Below are 19,563 nucleotides of genomic sequence, written 5' to 3'. Positions count from 1 at the left end.
AGAAGCTCCATAATGTAACCAATGTATATCTTTCTTTGAGATTCAACAATTGAACTGCTGAACAAGATCCAAAAATAAGCACTCGATTTAGGGTCAGTCGCAAAAAGAATGGAAAATATCTCATTTTCAATTCAGAAAAATACATGTCTGTATAACGTACAACTCGTGTCAATGCTTACAGATTACAAGGATTACTGAAGAAACTGACCCCAAATCCATTGCTTAATCTAGGGTTAAGGAACCAGGAAATAATTATGGATATAAGGTTACAATAAACAACAAAAATACAATTACATATGCAAAACATTGGGAAGCAAATGATGAAACAAAACAGTGGCTCCTTGCAATATTGCTTTCTCCAAATCCAAAGCATCAGAGGACTAAAGAAGCCTCAGGTGAGCTGTATCGTTTAATCTTTTTATCTGCCAACCAGTTTTCCAAGAATGATGTAACACAGTCACAGAAGAATCCTCTACACAAATCTTATGTGACATCACTGGGCTGCAACCGAGGATGCCCAGCAATAGGCACTTGATAGGAGCTGAATGACTAAAGACTCCAATGCAAGTTAAGGAATTCTGAGCATTTAAATCACTAATAGAGTTTTGTCGGCTTGGTTCCTTGGGGGACATCTCCTCCTCATGGTAGTTTTCAGTCTTATCACCTGTTGTAATAACCACCTGCAGTCTGCTTTTTCCAGATTTTTTCCTGGATAACTGTCGGTGTCTGTAAAGCAAATCCCACTGTGGTACAGGGTAAGACTGTCCATCTCGATCATTAATAGAGTTTGCATAAGCATGTGAGCTCTGTTGGGAAAACCCGCCATCATTTGTGCGAGGAGAGAGAAAATCTGATCTGAGCTTTTCAGGCAGAACCAGTAAAGTCCCATGCAGGAACTGAACCATTCGGAATTCCACTTGCCTGAGTGACTCTCCAGACGGTGCAGCGAAATCTGGCTGAAGTCTGTCTAGTATATTCAGTATGTCAGGAGTATACATTTCAGAGCGCGGGCAGCCCTCCCAATGGCCCTGGCTCATATCTGTGAGTGCATCAGCTGACTGTATCTGTTGTTCAGGAAAACTCATCTCCTGCACAGGTGCATTGATGAAATAAATTCCAAAAATATGAGTTTTCAGAAAGCCATATTTCAAATGGCATACAAAAACTACAAGCAGACCAAGATGCATTATATGTCACTTGATATTCTTGGTATAAAGCAGTCAAAACCTTGTTCACGGCAAATGCAGTTGTTAAGATAGAATTTTGAAGATGTATTTAATTGAGCCAATCGATCCATAAATTTACAAGCAGATATCACTGCCATAAATTGTGTTCCTCACAAGGTGATGTTGTAGCAGTACAACTGACCAGATTTGCCACTTTATATGATGCCCCAAAGGTCCCATGAATGACATACAGGACATTGAGAATGAAAAGCAGGGTCAGGGTCTGATTCTCTCAATAAATTGAAATAGGGCCATCAAGATGTAGAATAATGCAGTTCACCCAGTTTCAAGGAATGAAGAATGTGGCAAGCATATTTCCTAAAGAATACTGTAACACGGTCTAACTATCCTTGGATCTGTCTGGATATCCACGAAATTGTGCACAGTTATTCTATGTGATAAAAGTTAAAACAGAAATAGTCCATCAAGCATTATTTATAGAGTGCTTTCAGTAATGCAAAATGGAGAGCAATAAAATATGATCAACAAACCAAGATGAAGCACTATAATTACATCCTTTAAAATATGATTTACTGATGGAGTGCACAGTTATTAAAATATGATTTATGGCACTTCAATTACATCCTTTAGTGGTAGATTTTAATGAAGCAAGCAATTAATTTGGGTCAATGATAATCCACATATACTAATATGTATTCACACAATGTTTAACTGAAATCCGGTAATTGGACTATAAATTTTGAAAAACTCCATTGTATGCAAAATCTAGGTTTCCAGAAGCAAAAAAACATTCAAAGAATTACTCATTCTATCCCTAAATAAAAGTCCAATTTGACCAGTCCATAAATAAAATTCTTATTTCTCCACTTTCTTTCTTACTATTTTATTTTTATTATTTAAAATCAACTTCAATCAACCAAACCCCATTTTTTCACTATTATCAACAAACCCAACTAATTAGTTTTTTATATTCAACTTTAATCAATCAAGCCCCACTTCTTTTTGTAATCACCTTTAATTAACCAAACCCCACAATCTTTTTTTTTTTTTATTAACTTCTTAAAAATGTGTGCAAAAGGAAAATGGGACTTTCATTTGGAGAGGGAGAGAGTAAATGTAATTGTTTTTTGGCCACATCACAAACACATGACAATCAGATGAGTGCATTTGTGACATATACACCCCAAAAACCATAAAGCAGAATACATGTATAATTTGAAAGTAATTCATCAGTTACTTCTATCTATTCAACCTATCTCAAGCTTTAAAATTTGTGCAAAAGGGAAGTACTTTAGCAACCAACATTAAACTTGAATGTTTATTTTATTATTTTATTTAAGTTCAGAAATTTCTCTTCAAGGCATATGACAGTGAGCAGTGGGGCCTTTATCTAATAGATAAAATATGGCACAGAGTCAAACACAGCACAAGCAGCTTAATAGTCAGGTAAATGCTTTTTTCAGAATCTTAAATCACAGCATAGACTTATAATTTGTACATTAACATTTAACAAGAGCATACAGCGATTGAAAACAGAAGGTAGGGCATCTTGTCCATACAAGCCAACGTATACAACATCAGACTGTCCGAAAATGTTTGCAAGGTATTAATTACTTAATAGAGAATTGATTAGTGGTTGATAGTACTTCCTTAAATAAACTATAGTAAACACTATAGAGCAGAGGGAATAATTGTTACAACTGTTTCATATTGACTCCATGTAAGCTAAGAATGGAACTCCTTGCTGTTTGAGGAGTCTTCAAACCAGAAAGGTTTCTTAGCTTCTATATGATTGGGTTGTCAATAAAATTGGTCAATAAGTGAGGCTTTCAGCTTACAATAACCAAAAAAAAAATAAATAAATAAAAAAAAAAAAAAAAGACAGAGAAAGATAGAAAAGGTAAGCTCTTTCATGAATAAGCTTCTAAAATCCTGGTTTGGTTCTGGATAATATTATCAGGCTGAAATGGAGTCTAGCATCCGTTTACAAACAACTAGGCTTGAAGGTGAGAGATAAGAAGTCAATCTAAAGCCTAATCATTGACAGGTGAAAGGTCAAGGAAGAGACAATGAGTGTATCATATATGAGAAATTAAAAGCTACAGGGGCACAATGCTTACACATTTCTACAGTGGATAAGAAAAGTATGTTATTGGGGGGTTGTCCTACAAAGGAGGGTATTGGACTTCAGAGTTAAGAGTGGTATGGCAATTAGGGCTATTAGATAGCAAGTTGCCAGCTGGACTTATTGCTTGTAATTTTGATTCAGGGCCCTTTTTAGTTAGAGACGGGAGGTTCATATGCCAAGGCCTCAAGAGCCCCCACCTATCTGCATTCCTAATTTCACAAGTGATGTCTCAGGGATGATGGAGCAACAAGTAGCCAAGTAATGAGCAGGCTGTGAACTTCAATTTGCAAAACAATTAACATAAAAGTGCAAAAGTCCTACGAGCCATAGGGAAAATCTCCCATCTAAAGGGCAAACATAGTCAAGGGAGACAAGGTAGAGTAAGTAGAACCTTGCAGCCAGCAAGTTTTGATAAATCCACATACTACTACCAAGTTTTGATAAATCACAACCCCAGTTATCAATTGTTATTTAATTGGAATGGTGGATGTGATAGGATCAGTGGTTTTTTCATTTTTGGGAGTCCTAAGTACAAGTAAAAATCCTCTAAATACAAGTCACATTTATGATTTTATAAAAACAACCAATCAATCAATCAAAGCCTTAATCCCATAAGTGGGGTCAGCTACATGAACCAAAAGTGATTATTCCGTGTAGTCATAGACAATCAATCAATCAATCAAAGCGTTAATCCCATAAGTGGGGTCGGCTACATGAACCAAATTTGATTATTCCGTGTATTCATCGACAAAAATCTTCCTCTTCCATCCCTTACGATCCAATGCCTCATCCTCATACAAATCCATATACTTCATATCCTTCCTAACTCCTTCTAACCAAGTCATTTTCGGTCTCCCTCTCCCTCGTTTAACCCCTCCAAGGTCCCACTCTTCCACTCTTCGTATCGGTGCACCCTCGGGGTCTCCGTCTTACATGCCCAAACCAACGCAGGCGATTTTCCCTTAGTTTGTTTGTAATGCCTGTCACACCTACTTTCTTACGAATAACCTCATTTCTGATTCTATCTCTTAGAGAGTTCCCGCACATCCACCTTAACATGCGCATTTCCGTGACCTCCATCTTTTTAATGTGCTCCTTTTTAGAGACCCAACATTCTGTACCATAGAGCAACACTGGTCTTATGACAGTCCTGTAGAATTTTCCCTTCAACTGTAAGGAAATGCTTTGGTCACATAACACTCCTGTGGCCGCTCTCCATTTAAGCCACCCCGACTTAATCCTATTGGCCACGTCTTGATCAATGTCACCATTTTTTTGGATGATCGACCCAAGATATTTAAAACATTCACTCATGGTCAAGTCCTTTCCATCCAAATTCACCACATCATTGTTTGTCCCCCTCTGAGTACCAAAGCGAAATACCAAATATTCAGTCTTACTCCGACTTAGCTTAAACCCTCTAAATTCCGTCCTTTGCCTCCATTGCTCCAACTTGGCATTAACCACATCTTTAGTTTCATCCACCACAACAATATCATCCGCAAACAGCATACACCATGGAACTTCATCTTGAATGGATCTAGTTACTTCATCTAGGACCGTTGCAAAAAGAAAAGGGCTTAATGCAGACCCTTGATGCAATCCAATTGTAATAGGAAAATCTTTTGTCAACCCTCTACATGTCCTCACACTTGTTCCCGATACATATCCATAACCAGGTCCACGTACCTTCGTGGGATACCTTTCTTCAACATTGCCCACCAAAGTACCTCTCTTGGCACCTTAACATATGCCTTCTCTAAATCAATAAAGACCATATGAAGATCCTTCTTCTTTACCCTATAAAACTCCATCATTTGTCTTATCAAATGGATTGCTTCCATAGTAGATCTCCCAAGCATAAAACCAAATTGGTTATCCGAAATGCTTGTGCATGCCCTCGGCCTATATTCAATCACTCTTTCCATGTAGTTATCGACAAAAGTCTTTATAAAAACAGTTCCCCTAAAATCTTTCTTATACAATTTCCCCCTTCTCCTCCTTCCCTTATTTTATACTTCCTTTGTTCCACAAATATTGCAACAAGGATGAAATTACACATCCCAAAGCACATTTTATATGTTAAATATCTATAATTATATAAGAGTAAAAATTATAAAAAGTTGATATTGTGAAAGTACTTTACGAGACGAATCTAAGAAGAGCCCACATGACTATATTTTACTTTACGTGTAAATCATAATTTGTGGTCAAACCATGGAAAAATAAAACTCAGCCGTTCCGTTGTGTAACGCCCGCTTTGTAGGGGGTTTCAAACTTGCCAATCCGGAAAAGGCCGTTATATAACGCCGAATTGAAATTCACACCCAAATTGCCGAGTTGGCCGTTACGTAACGGTAGAACGCCATTTGGAAACCGTTACATTCGCGACTAAACGGTTTAGACATGTTGAGATGCTATAAACAGCCCTTCATCAGTGTCGCCATGGCTATGGATAAGTAAGAAATTTGAGGGAGCGGGAGGTTGAAGAAGAAAGACAGTACAAAAAAAAATCAGAAAGTCAAAGAGTCTGTGCTTTACAGCTGTATTCCCCCCTTTTATTGGTTTTTAAAAAAAAAATAAAAAAAAAAATAAATCCCTTTTTATAGTTGTGACAGTTGTGTCCATCACTTTTTTTACCCCTTTATTTATTTCTCTTGTGGTGAGTTACTTAAGTACTTCATCTTTATCCTTTAAAAAAAAATAAAAAATAAAAAATAAAAAAAACCTTGTAACAAGTGTTATTGTCATAGTTTCAGCATAATATGGTATAAATAATAAGACAACGAATAAAAAAGCTCAAAATTCTACTTGTGTGAATTTTTTTTTAAAAATCACACCGCGAAATCCGCGATCCGTTTTATTTAACCGTTACAAGCCGTTTTCGCGACAACGCGACCGTTACCGCAATCGCGTTTTTTTTTTTCCATGGGTCAAACAAGCATGATGAATAGTGCAAAAGTCCAATTGTTGCAATATTACTAGAACGGAGGAAGTACGAATTATATTATAACCTCTATAAACATGTAAGCCTCATAATGTATTTTCCACAATAATCTTTTACACAAATGTAATTGGAGTTTATTCTGATTGCTAAATCGGGAAACTGTTGGTAATTTTCCGTTAGACAAACTAACAGAAATATGAACTGGTATTATTGAGTGGCATCTTTTGACTATTCTATATTTATAAATTTTGACCAATAACTTTTCTTTCTTTTTTTTTCCTTTTTTGGAAGATTGATTATAAAAAGTAGCAGGACAAATCCCAAAAGAGAAGTGTAAAGAGTTTTTGGGACAGAAGAAAAAGGAAAGTGTGAAATATTTTGGTGGTACGGAGGAAGTACATGGAACACCTTCATTGGTTATTAAAGCCTCTCAACTCAAAGACTTAGCTTCAGTAGAGTCCAAGGTCATCACTAAACATTTAGTTGCCAATAATGTATGTGCTAAAATCTGTCCTATAAACTTCCTGTAAACTTTCACTTGAGACAATTTAAGATCTTAGACTTCTTTTTAATAATACTTGGACTTCATTAGCCTGTTTAAGGCATCAAAGTGGTTTTTTTCACAATGATTGTTTTTGACTATTTGTCTTGCGTGTCTAGATTCTGGAAGGAAAGGTAAAGCTCAAATTTGGTACCAAAGAACAAAGTTTAACAAGTGAAAGAATCCAATAATGTCAAGAATTTTCATCCCTATTTCCAAAAAAATACCAAGTTAAAGTGGAAGAAAGATAATTTTACTTTTTTTTCACTGCGATGAAATGCTCAAACACACCCCCTGATTAGACAAAACACACATAAAATTATTGTGCTCTTCTTTATTTCACAAATCACAATCACATTTCGAAGCCTGCCGATGAATCTAATAATTATGACTCGACCAATGTCACACAAATAATTGTCTAAGCCCGTGAGACATAGGAACTAAAAAGGTTAAACAATCTCCATTATAGGCACTATCTGGATTATCTGGAAGGACTAAAACAACCCCTTCCCTTTCCAAAAAGGCATTAGAGGTTAATCTGGTTTAGAATGTAAAATGTGAAGACTTGATTCCACAATGATAATAAGGCAAAACCTTCAAATAAGGACCTAAGAACAATGGTTTTTACATGTCACAAGAAATGATAGAATCACTCCAAATAGATTTGATCATCTGAGGTCATCTACTAAACTATTACCAAGGAGGAGGTACCGAAGAGTGAAAGAGAAAATCGTTTTGAGTAAAACACAAAACCTATATGCATGCACTTTACATTGCTCATAATAAGATATTTTCACAACAACACTCACATTTTTCACATTGATTTCCTAGAAATTTTTGATTTTGTTTCTGTTAAAGCATCCAAGTATTAAACTGAGTAAGAGTAACTAAAACACATAATGCATAAACAATCTAGCAACATAATGCCTTTAAAAAAAAGGAATTCTCGTCATGAGAATTAGCATAGAAGAAGATATAGTCCTCCTTATTCTATGAACATATTAGGATAGATCATATTTGATTGTCATATTTGCTTAAATGTTTCTACTGCTTTCCTCAAGGTTTGACATTTACTACGCAAATCTAATCAATATAACATCAACATATCCTCAAGAGTGCAGCTTCTTGCTTGTAAATAAGTCAATATTAGCTGCTTTAAGTGCACATCACGCCAGCAGTCAGTAACTCAGTATGCAACTCCAGAACCAAACAAGATAGAAAAGACCCATGGTCCACAGGAAGGAGGTATATGGATCCCTTGTCAGTTGTCATAAACCAACTATCTTAAGGAATATACCCAAGTCCAAATTTTAAGCATTTGAGAGATAAACCCTATTGAAGTATGTGTGTATATACAGGCACAGCTAAAATTTATTGCTCAATGCTCTTAAGCAATCACCATCACAAATTGACGAAACCCGCTTCAACTCGTTTCAAAATTCTATAACGACATCTATGAAAATCCTTTTTAGTCTTAACCCCCATTCCCACCTTTCCTGCCATGTACAGTACTCCACTAACTACAAAATACAATTAGCTCGACAAACTCTCATTATTGTTATACTCAACCAAGGCCCTTGCAGATACAATACATACAGGCATACAGCATATACTTGGATTATTCAGAGATGGCCAATAAATGCTCACATAAGAACTCCAATAAGTCCTACAAAGAATCCTCATCATATAAACTTCCTTTTACCATATGGCATCGTCGCTCCATTTGAGAGCCTATATTAACTCCGAACATAAATTTGAAAACCATATTTCGACCCATAAATTTCAAGTTCAACAAATGGTAAAAGTTCAACTTCTCCCATATACCACATTGTTAAACACTAAACATAATGCAAACGATTCCGCAATGATCAATAACACTCAATTGCAGCAAAAACATTAAACAAACAAACAAAATCCGAAAATTATACCTGACAAACAGAAACAGCAGTAGCTTTAGCTCGATCCAACGGAGAAGTATAAACAGCATTAAACCTAACACCTTGAGAATTCAAAAACACAGCCAAAGCCCTAGCTTGCCTCTTCCCATTAGCAGTCAACCCAGCATTTGGGCATCTCCCACTAATCAAATCAGGCCTCAAACTCATCTCACTTTCTCCATGACTAATCAAATAAACCTCCATCACACTACCCCTATCTCTATCATCTTCAATCAATAACATCCCATCCGACGAATAACTCCTACCGAAACTCACAGTAGGCGGAGGAGGCGGCAGCGGAGGCGGCGGCGCAAGAACATTGTAAGGGTCCCACACCTTGATAGAGGGTCCCATCCTTGGGGTCCCTAGAGAGGAAAGCTGAGGAGAAAGAGGGGAAGCTGAAGCATAACATGGCAACATCTCTGGTTCTTGTTCTAGAACCTTCTTTACAGTGTGTGAATCTCCTTGTCCTGTGACTCCATTTTCATCTTCTTCTTCATCATCTTCTTCTTCATCTTCTAGAGTTTGGACGGATTGATTGGAACCCATTTGGATTTTTTTTTAGCTAGATTGTGAAATTGTGCTGAAATCTGGCTGATTTTGTCAGATTATGATCTGGGTTATTTGCATATTGCAAGAACAAGTGATGTTTTTGAAGCAAGAATTATTGGGTTTGTTTTGGGAGTTGAGGAATTAGAACATTGGGATTGTAAAATTGAATGATTATGTTTAATTATTGATAATTGGAGTAGTGAAGTTTGGTTTTGCTGGATGAAAGAATGTGAATAGATTGCCGGGAATTGAGGAAGAGTGAAAGGCAGATCTGATGTGATGACTGATGAGAGCTTTTACAATGAAATTCTGTTGTTTGTGGATTGGTAAGAAGAATCTTTGAATTTAAAGTTTACTGTGCAAAACTTGAGATAAATTTCCCAATTTTAGTCGCATGACCAGCTCATAATTAGGCCCCATTCAGTCTAATGTATTTTTAGTGAACTAAAATTATTTTTATTGAATTAAAATTATTTTTACTGAACTCAAATTAAATTTTTTAAACTGAATTTATTTTTGCTGAACTGAAATTATTTTTACTGATTTTCTATTATATTTCTTCTTTAAAGTTACTGAATTTTACTGAACTAAAATTATTTTTACTGAACTAAAATTATTTTTACTTAATATTATTTTTTTAAGATGAAGTGAACAGGACCTTACTGAAAACTTGATTAAAACCCTGTTCGGCATTTAGGTCGAAGCTAACACTTCCTCTATTTTTATTTAAATGCCCTATTCGAATCGACACATTTGTCGATAAATAATTTTGACTAATGATATCTTTGATTATTCATTACTATAAATCATAAAAAAAATAAAAAAATAAAAATAAGTTGACATTTGGAATCTATGTATTAAGACAGATCTAACAAGTATACACATGACTATATTTAATTTTATTTATAAGCAAAAACATTAGAAAAAAACAATGCATATGAATAGAGTCAAAGTCAAACTAGGGCACTTAAATATAAATGGATGGAGTACTCTTTAAATAGAGTAATTGATTACTCATTTTTTAACTGCGTTCGTTTTCTAAAATTATGTTTGGGACTTTTATATGAGGCTCGTCACATTGTGTAGCCAACCATTATGGGGATTACTTTGTTAGTGTTATAGGGGTTACTCGGTCAGTGTTATAGGGGTTATTTCGTCAATATATGGAGTATAGAGGTTACTCAGTGAGTATTACAGGTGTTTTAAGTCAATATTATAGGAGTTACTTGGTTAGTGTCATAGGGGTTACTTAGTTCTTTTACAAGCGGTCACATGGTGTGACAAGCCGCACACAAAACATGTTGTTTTTTGTTTTGGGAGTAATAGTATTTTCTCCGTTTTTTACAGGGTAATGATATAGATAGCCCTTAAGGATACCCGTGCAATTACACGGTATAATAAGTTCATTTATGTTGAATTTATTCTAATTACAAAATCTAAATAAATTGAATACTGGTAATATAAATATTTAGAAATATAGTAGTATATTTTACTTATCAAAGCAATTTAATGATGATGAAGTAGAAATCAACCCCACCTAAAATTTTCATCCCCATCCCCACCCCTATCCCCGCGACAACTCCAAATTCTTCCCCATTCCCGCCCCGATGGACATAATTCCAAAACCATCCCCGCCTCACCCTCACTTGGATATCCACTCCTACCTAATTCTCAGCCAAGGTCCGCCTAATCCCCGCCTCCCAAATAAACAATCCTACATAATTAAAAAGGATTATTAAAAAAAATAATAATAATAATAAAAATCATTGTTAATATTACACACTTTTTGTTTATAATATAAGTGTATTACAAAGTATTATATTAACTATTTTATTGTACATAATTTTTTACGAGTATAAAATAGTACAACAATCTATAATTTTGTTTTTAAAAATATATAGATGTAGGTACGAAGTGGGGTGGGGTGGGTACAACCTAAAATTCACCCCCAACCCATCACCCATGGGCGGGTATGGTTTTTATCCCCGTCTATCCCCCGACCCATCCTCGCCAAACCTGCCCCACTGACATAGTGACATCCCTAACTACGAAGTACTCCATGAGTATTGAGCAGAACAAAAAAAAATGATGGTAGTATTATACATTTAATATATTTAATTTGTGTGTGTGTGTGAGTAATGTGCATGTATTTTTAGGTAATTGATATTGCCTCCATTCCATAATATTGACACATTTAAGCTAATATTTGACCCTAAATATAAATAGTTAAACATTAATATAAATAAATATAAAAATGTTAATATTATAAAATTTATATGCATGACTTTCATAATAATACTCACAGATAGTAATAATTCTAGAATTTTGAATATTATAATCATAGTTAATGTTAAAATATATAAGGAGAATACATTAGTCCAATTATATGTGTATCATTTATTCTAAATATGTGGTTAGAGGTCGGTTAGTATGTATAAGTTGTTTAGGGTAAAAATTACCCATGACAAATGGACCAATCCGGACCTGCCACGTGTCCACCACGTGGGCCAATCAACGTCCGCCATTTGTCACCCTAAGAGGTCCAACATGGACTAATCAGGCCACGCCACGTGGCCTCCCATATGCCAAATAGGCAAAATGGCCACCAAGGCCCAAAGTCCGAGAGAAGCCCAATTTGCCCTGGTTAACCTAAACCTAAAATTGGCACGCTTCTCAAGACTATAAATACTTAATTAATCCTCATTAAAGGGGATTCAGCAATTGATGACTCTCACCTAGAGAAGTCTAAACACATTGATCACTCCTCCCCTAGAGGAACCAGATCTCCCACCTTTACTTTCCGCATTTATTACTCCTCAAACAAGTACTAACTTGACCGTTGGAGGCGGAGCTCCCACCACAAGGAGTCTCCGTTGTTTTGCAGGTACAGGCGCAAGGATACCAGTCCCGGAATTGTAACTCTCCCGCAGGACATCAGAAAACCCCGAAACATTTTGGCGCCGTCTGTGGGGAGAGTACTTTTGGGATGGAACCACAGTCTGTACCGACTCAAAGTGAGAAGCGTCCCATGGACAACCCTCGGGTCTACACTGACCAAGATACTAACAATGAGGTCGAGGTCGAGACTCACACGGCCTCTGACGGGACCCTAAGGGCCCGACGCACCCGTTCTACCGAAAGGAGGGAACGAGAGGTTGGTCCCGGTCGGCCAGCCGACCCACCGCCTGAGACTCAGCAGGCGGCCGAAGGATCTGCTCCTATTACTAGGACAGAACTCATGACTCTCATGAGTACTTTCAAGGGAAAGATCCAAGAGCTTGTCAATAAAAAGGCGACTGCTCCACCAAAGGAACAGTCGGCCAGATCAAACCACTCCCAGTTGAAGTTACATGCGCCTCGCATGAAACTACTGGGTAAAACCGGCAATATACCAGCCTCCGAGCATCCGGCCAGACGGCCAACTACTGCAGGCGTCATACGGCCGAATGCAAAGAGTCAGACGGTCAAGCTTGTAAGCTATTTATTATTATCATATCATTATTATGATGGTGTAAAAAAAAAAAAAAAAAGGTTGTTAATCACCATCTTTATAATTATTATATGATGCATGCTTTTGTTAGCCGTATAACCACAAAGCATTATTAATATTTCCTTTGCATGCAAGCTACACTAATCTCTTAAGGAGATTAGGCCACGCATGTCTACTCCTATTTTTCCGAGTCTTAGCCAGCTAACTCACTAAAGCTAATTCACTAAAGCATGCAGCTTTACTCAAGTATACATTATACAATATATTTAGTAAATATAATATATTGTTTTGGGAAGAACCGCCATCCCTCATTTGAAATCACAAGTGAGCTCAATCTGAGAGTATGAAGCTCCATGAAAACAAGCGGCATCATGACTCAATGAGCAGCCAGCACTATACAAGCCCCAAGCAGTCGGCCTTGTGTACTAAGCGCAGGAAAAAGGGGGCTAGTGATGTGTGGGAGTCGTATGTGTTTAATCATCATATGCTAATAAACAAATCTCACCTTAAAACAGGCGGCTTATCATTATGTTACCCAATGCCGATCAAGTAAAGTTTGTTCTTGTTTGAAAAATAGCATGAGTCTATTGCAATATCAAGGCACAAATGGCATTATCATGCGAGACAAAGGCAGTGTAAGCAAAACGTGTGTGTGTTGATATGCATGGCTGAACGCAAGGTGTAATAGGCGGCCACAAGTGCTCTTCAAGACGGCAGCCGGCCCCATCCCAGTCACAAAAACAGCCAGCCATGTGCGGCACTTAACGCAGCAAGCCACCATCAAAACAGCAGGCACTCGGTTGAAAGAACATAAGCTAATGTGGGTCTTCATGCTTTTGTAATGGGGGCCGAGTATTCTGATCATTTTGGTCTAAATAATGCCCAGCACGATCAAAAAAACATTAATACAAGCGGCAATTATGTGCCAAGCTAACTCTAAAATACACGGCCAAATGCCGAGTTCGAGGCGAAAAGGTTTCAACTCCATGAAAACTGAGCAATCTTCGAATTTTGTTAGACAATGCATAATAAGCAAGTCAACTGGTACTATGTTGATAGCTCAGACGGCCATCTCTATGCATTTGGAGATACATTCGGCTACAAGCCATCACCATGCATTTGACTAAAAGGCTAAAATCGACTGGTATTGTTGATGGCTGCCCCTTGTATGTATTCGAAGCAACACACTTCTCGCTGTTTGCGTTTCGCATTTGGATGGCCGAATGCTTTGATGAAGGAGCAAGCGGCATCCAGATGCAGAGAGCTCAATTTGAGAGTATGAAGCTCCCAGTATACAAGCGGCCATCTATATAGGCGCTAAGCATTCGGCTCTTCGCTGTTAACCCTTGCAAACAAGAGCTTAATGGCTCCTACTTCAGAACGCATACAAGCATCCAAAATCAACACTCGGTTGGTTCAATACAATCGGCTCTATAATCATTCAACGACAGCCGAGAGAATTATTGCTTATCTCATACTATCAGCTAGCCTACAAGAAGGATACTGGCCATTAAAACCATTCGCAAAGAACGAAGCGGCATTCGCAACCATTGATTATTAAAAGCATAGCTAAGCTCAAGTTCTTGTAACCATGAAAGCAGCCGGCATGCTCCTCATGTAAGTTCAGGCTATGAGATTCTTGAATTTCGAAGGGTCCTGGTCGAGTAAATTCAGGCTATGTAAGTTCAGGCTACGAGTTTTGTGCTTGGACTGAGCAGGGGCTTGAGTAGGCGGCCCCAGCCCAGTCCCAGCTTGACGCACCAGCTTGCTTAAAACAGCCGGCTACCTGATCATTCGGCCATTTAACGTCGAACTTGGAATTGCTTGTTAAGTCCAAAAGGGATACATCCAACATCCTCATGTATTACAAGCCGATTATGGGAGTGTGTATCAACAAGATGCCCAGCTAGCAACATCACAGCCAGCATGCTCCACATGTAAGCTAAAGATAAGTGCTTCTTGAAATTTCGAAGTATCATGGGCAAACAACAGTGAATCAAGCGACACCATGCTGGCTCCAAGCATCTAGGCTTGATTGTTTGTAAAAGAAACAGCCGCATGGTTACAGCCAACGGTGTCAACTCGCTTAAAACAGCCGGCCACCTAGCAAATCAGCCTGACCATATTGTGTGAAGCTTTGCGCTTTAACCATATGCTGCTGCCCATAATCCAGTTAAACGCATGTGTCACGCTTACCAAACCTCTTAAAACAGTCGGCCAACATAACAGGCGGACTTAAGTGGTCGGATGCTCCACATGTTAAGCATTGTTAAAGTCGAGTAATATATGGCTTTGCAAATTGTATATATGTCGACAAAATTCAGGATAAATTGCAAGCCATGGAGGGTCGGATCATAGCTACTCGGCTTGGTTATTGTTGAACTCCTTATAAGGGCAATATGAACTCACCTCCCTCCTAGCATGTAACAATGTATGACCGTACAAAATAAATGGACGGTTGACTAAAGCTAGTTGTCCGAGTTTCCCTCACTTGAAGCTCCATGTTTCAAATTAAATACGGACAAGATAAGCTGGCCGAATAAAAATGAAAAGCAAACGTCCTCCATGTGCAAAGCTCAAACACCAACAGCAAGCAACTCTAAATGCCGAGTTCGTGTGTATAAAACAGGCGGCATGCCGAATGTCTGGTTCTATGGTTTGCGTGGTTTCATAGCCTTGTTAAAGCTACCTCAATCATTATTATGATTATCCCAGAAGGGTGATCACTTGTCATTCTCATTTAAATAATATTGCCTAAGTCTATCAAGCAAGAGAGGCGGCATGAATAGTAGTCGGCTCCCTATACGACGAAGTCTCGTAGCTATGAAAGCAGTCGACCCTCATTAATTTCACTAAGGGGCTAAAGACCGGCGGCAAATGTGTGGGCCGAACAGCAAGGTCGCAAACCACATTAAAACAAGTTTAGCACCACCACCTGTCCCCATTTGAAGAAAGTAGAGTCATCAATCCTCCATGGAAGGGAGCTAAGTGATCTATCTACTCTAACACTTGAAATTATTTCAATACTTGATACTAATTCAGAGGGGCATGCCGCCTGTACCTTTACAGTCGGCTACTCTCCATTGAGTATTTCACTCTATGATCAGAGGGGCATGCCGCAATACCTCTATAGTCGGCTACTCTCTGCTTTGATTATTTTACTCCACCAGAGGGGCATGCCGTCTAGACATACAGTCGGCCACTCTCCATAGAAGAGGGACGGTTGTTTCCAAAACAGACAACCACCCCCTTATACTTAGCTAAAAAAGATTAGGGCCAGGCCGACCATGTGCCTAAACAAGCGGCTGCCCTCTTCTTACTTAGCACCTACGTTCGCCAAGAACTAACCAAGGCCACAGGCCCGATGATCAGCCCAGGCGCCAGGCCGACTGATCCTCCCTTAAAATTAAACTAATACGACCTGTCCCAACATAATAGCAGGCGTCCGGCGGCATCCCTCCGGATGAAATTCGTCGCAGAGAGCAGCTCCCTTTTGGGTGGAACATTGCTCTATAAACTAAGTACACGGCACCTAGACGACTGTCCCCAAGGACAACCACGTAGCCGTTTTTGAGACAAGGATAACTCTATCACTAACCAAACCAGTGGTAGCAGTTGACATCTGAGTCGGATGACCCCCTGTATTACTTGGGATAAATTCAGGGGGTACCTCTTGAGTTAATAGCCAACAAACATTGGCGAATCAAAAGGTTCAGCCGGCCTCCGCCGCCTGGTACCTTTACTACTCAAGCAGGAGTGACGGAGACTGAGTAACTCCCACGTTAACTCATAGTCACTCTCTCAAACTTAGTATGGAGCCTAAAAGGTATGAGTCGCCCGCCTGTTTTTAGCAAACAGGGGCTCTCAACCACTACTCCTGCTAGGTTAACAACCTTTGAGTTAATAGCCAAGCAAAACTTGGAAAATTAAGGGGACCATGTATCCGGCTTCCGCCGCCTGGTTTCCCTACTACTCAAACAAAATAGGCAGTGATTGACTAACCGCAAGGTTAACCAGTCGCCCTCCTTAGTACGGAACCTAAAAGGTATGAGGAGTCCGCCTGTTTTTTGGTAAACAGAGGTACTCGACCACTATTCTTACTAGGTTGGATATACTTAAAGCTGTCGTCTGTAACCCAACAGGCGTAGCTACTTTGGTTGGACATCCTGTCTGACGCCTGCTTCTATGCAGCCACCAAAGCAGACGACCAGCCATCCCCCAACGAAATAAACTAAGTACTAAACTTAGTATATTGAATCAAAAGAGGCCAATGGCCGAATAATGCTAAACGCTTACCCCTTATGCAATAGTTGACAGTCCACCTGATCAGGGGCTATCTGCATAGTGGGGCAAAGAATCGGCATCTGTCTAGTTCGGCGGCAATCATTATTATGATTGATTAACTTTGAAAATGTCATACCGCCCAAGGTATCAAAATTTTCTAAGTTAATCAAGTCCATCTCCCATTAGAACTAGACAAGATGCCGACCTAGCAAAGCTTCGAGGGCCTAACTTTCGAAAGGAGCAATCCCTCCTGGAAAGAGAAATTACTCCTTCCGAGGGGCAAATGTTTAGGGTAAAAATTACCCATGACAAATGGACCAATCCGGACCTGCCACGTGTCCACCACGTGGGCCAATCAACGTCCGCCATTTGTCACCCTAAGAGGTCCAACATGGACTAATCAGGCCACGCCACGTGGCCTCCCATATGCCAAATAGGCAAAATGGCCACCAAGGCCCAAAGTCCGAGAGAAGCCCAATTTGCCCTGGTTAACCTAAACCTAAAATTGGCACGCTTCTCAAGACTATAAATACTTAATTAATCCTCATTAAAGGGGATTCAGCAATTGATGACTCTCACCTAGAGAAGTCTAAACACATTGATCACTCCTCCCCTAGAGGAACCAGATCTCCCACCTTTACTTTCCGCATTTATTACTCCTCAAACAAGTACTAACTTGACCGTTGGAGGCGGAGCTCCCACCACAAGGAGTCTCCGTTGTTTTGCAGGTACAGGCGCAAGGATACCAGTCCCGGAATTGTAACTCTCCCGCAGGACATCAGAAAACCCCGAAACATAAGTGTATGAATAATTATGAATATTTGATTAAATTCTACAAAATATTACATCAAAGCTTTATTTGGCTACATTCCATTATATCTAAATGAGGTATTATATTATAAAAAAATATAAGTTTGAGAATTGTACAACTTGCTTAAACTACAATATTTCCCTTTTTAGTTTCTAATACATAACCCTTAGGGCTATGTTTATCATTTTTCTTTTTTAAATGCATTACTATGACTTTTGTATTATTCATATACCATGTTTGACTTAAATTTTTAACTATTTTTAAAATAAATAAATGTTACTCGTGCAATGAAATTATAGAAACCAGTTATTTAATTCTCTCGCCTCTCCTGTTCTCTCCTCCTCTCTTCTAGGATTTCTCCAAAATCTTGGTCGTTTAGGCCGAAAATAGTCTAATTTCTTCATAAACCAAACTATTTCTGACCCTTTTCCCTTAATTTTCTTTAGTTTTACAATTTAGGTTTCAATAAATCTACACGAGTAGTGTAGATATTTGTCCGTCTCCCTATGGTGGAGTCGTTAGTTTTTGTTAGTTTAGTTGTTTGTTTATGTTTAGGGTTTGTTTGTGTGTTAGGGTTAATAAAAAAGGTAATCATTTTGCCCTATTGTCAGTTCGTTGGTAAAGATTTGTTCGGTACCGCAACGGTTGTCAAGTTTTCAAATGCGTTCAAGCGAATCAGATGAAAATCTTACTTACGGCTACAACAAATCGTTAGACCGTCTCTCAGGAAAGGCTGTATATTCCAGCTATGTGTGCGAGAGATGTACCACAATGCAAGATCTTTTCAACGATCGTAGCTTTGATCAAGGAAACCCTAATTTGATTCATTGTTATGTATTTGTTAATTTAGATTTCATTTGTACATGCTGGATGGCTTTTTATTAATAAATTAATTTGTTTCAAAAATAAAAAAAAATGTTACTTGTATTATATAATAAATATAATATATCATTAGATTAATCACAATGTCTATTTTTATAATTTAATTTTGTTATAGTTTTTACTAATAATAATTAAAGATATGAATGGTCAAACTTATATCTCGACAAATATGCCTGTTAAATTGGTGCATTAAAAAAAAAGTATTAATGAGAAAATTCAAATTATTTGTGAGATAAACTTTTAAACATATATTTTCTCATAATATAATGCTCTTAGTTTTTTTCAATTTTATACTCCTACTAGTAAGGCACTAAGCCCTACTTCTTCCTTTATAAAATCTTAAACACGGTTTGTCTTAAGTATGTTTGAAAGTTGGTGTTCACTTTCCCTTCTTTATTTCAACTCTCTTAGCTTGTTCTCTCTTATTCTCTCTTATTCTCTCTCATCCGTATTAAACTTTTTTCTAATCTAATCAAATCAATTCCAACAAAGTGCTACGATTGTTGCAAAGGTATCCATTTATATTTGACAAAAATTGTCACATGTACATACATGATACATATAGTCACCGTGAATTATTGGCAAATTTCTTTGTTTTTCATTTGTTTTTTTTTTTCTTGTTTTTGTGTATATTTCAAGAAATGAAGTCGGTGTTCTATCACCATGCAAGATATTTTTCCTCCACTTCTTCTCCTAGAAGGTATGCCATCATATTTAGCTTTTCGCGTTTATGTTTTCGTTAATGTGTAGACAGACACACAAAGGGCAATCACATAAACGGAATTTGATCTACTGTTTATTATG

The 19,563-nt window shown here is 38.0% G+C and overlaps 1 protein-coding gene across 1 annotated transcript; it reads right to left on the bottom strand.

Moving 5' to 3' along the window:
- Nucleotides 1-93: 93 nt before the first annotated feature.
- LOC110727217 lies at nt 94-9,646 on the bottom strand. The gene is made up of 2 exons (XM_021906782.1): nt 8,732-9,646; nt 94-1,088 (listed from the first exon to the last, which is right to left on the bottom strand). Exons 1-2 carry the CDS (start codon nt 9,287-9,289, stop codon nt 381-383), a joined length of 1,266 nt encoding a protein of 421 aa, XP_021762474.1. The 5' UTR covers nt 9,290-9,646; the 3' UTR covers nt 94-380.
- Between the last annotated feature and the right edge of the window lie 9,917 nt (nt 9,647-19,563).

The sequence above is a fragment of the Chenopodium quinoa genome, unplaced genomic scaffold (genome assembly GCF_001683475.1).
Source record: "Chenopodium quinoa cultivar QQ74 unplaced genomic scaffold, ASM168347v1, whole genome shotgun sequence".
In the NCBI taxonomy this organism is placed as follows: domain Eukaryota; kingdom Viridiplantae; phylum Streptophyta; class Magnoliopsida; order Caryophyllales; family Amaranthaceae; genus Chenopodium; species Chenopodium quinoa.
The sequence above is the reverse complement of the archived record's forward strand: the minus strand, read 5'-3'. Positions and strand labels throughout refer to the sequence as shown.

What these genes read in the sequence shown, in the direction of transcription:
- LOC110727217 (XM_021906782.1), bottom strand. Translation starts at nt 9,289, where the DNA reads ATGGGTTCCAATCAATCCGTCCAAACTCTAGAAGATGAAGAAGAAGAT. An exon ending in CTGCTGTTTCTGTTTGTCAG is followed by an intron (nt 1,089 to 8,731) that starts GTATAATTTTCG and finishes GCACCTGTGCAG; the next exon opens with GAGATGAGTTTTCCTGAACA.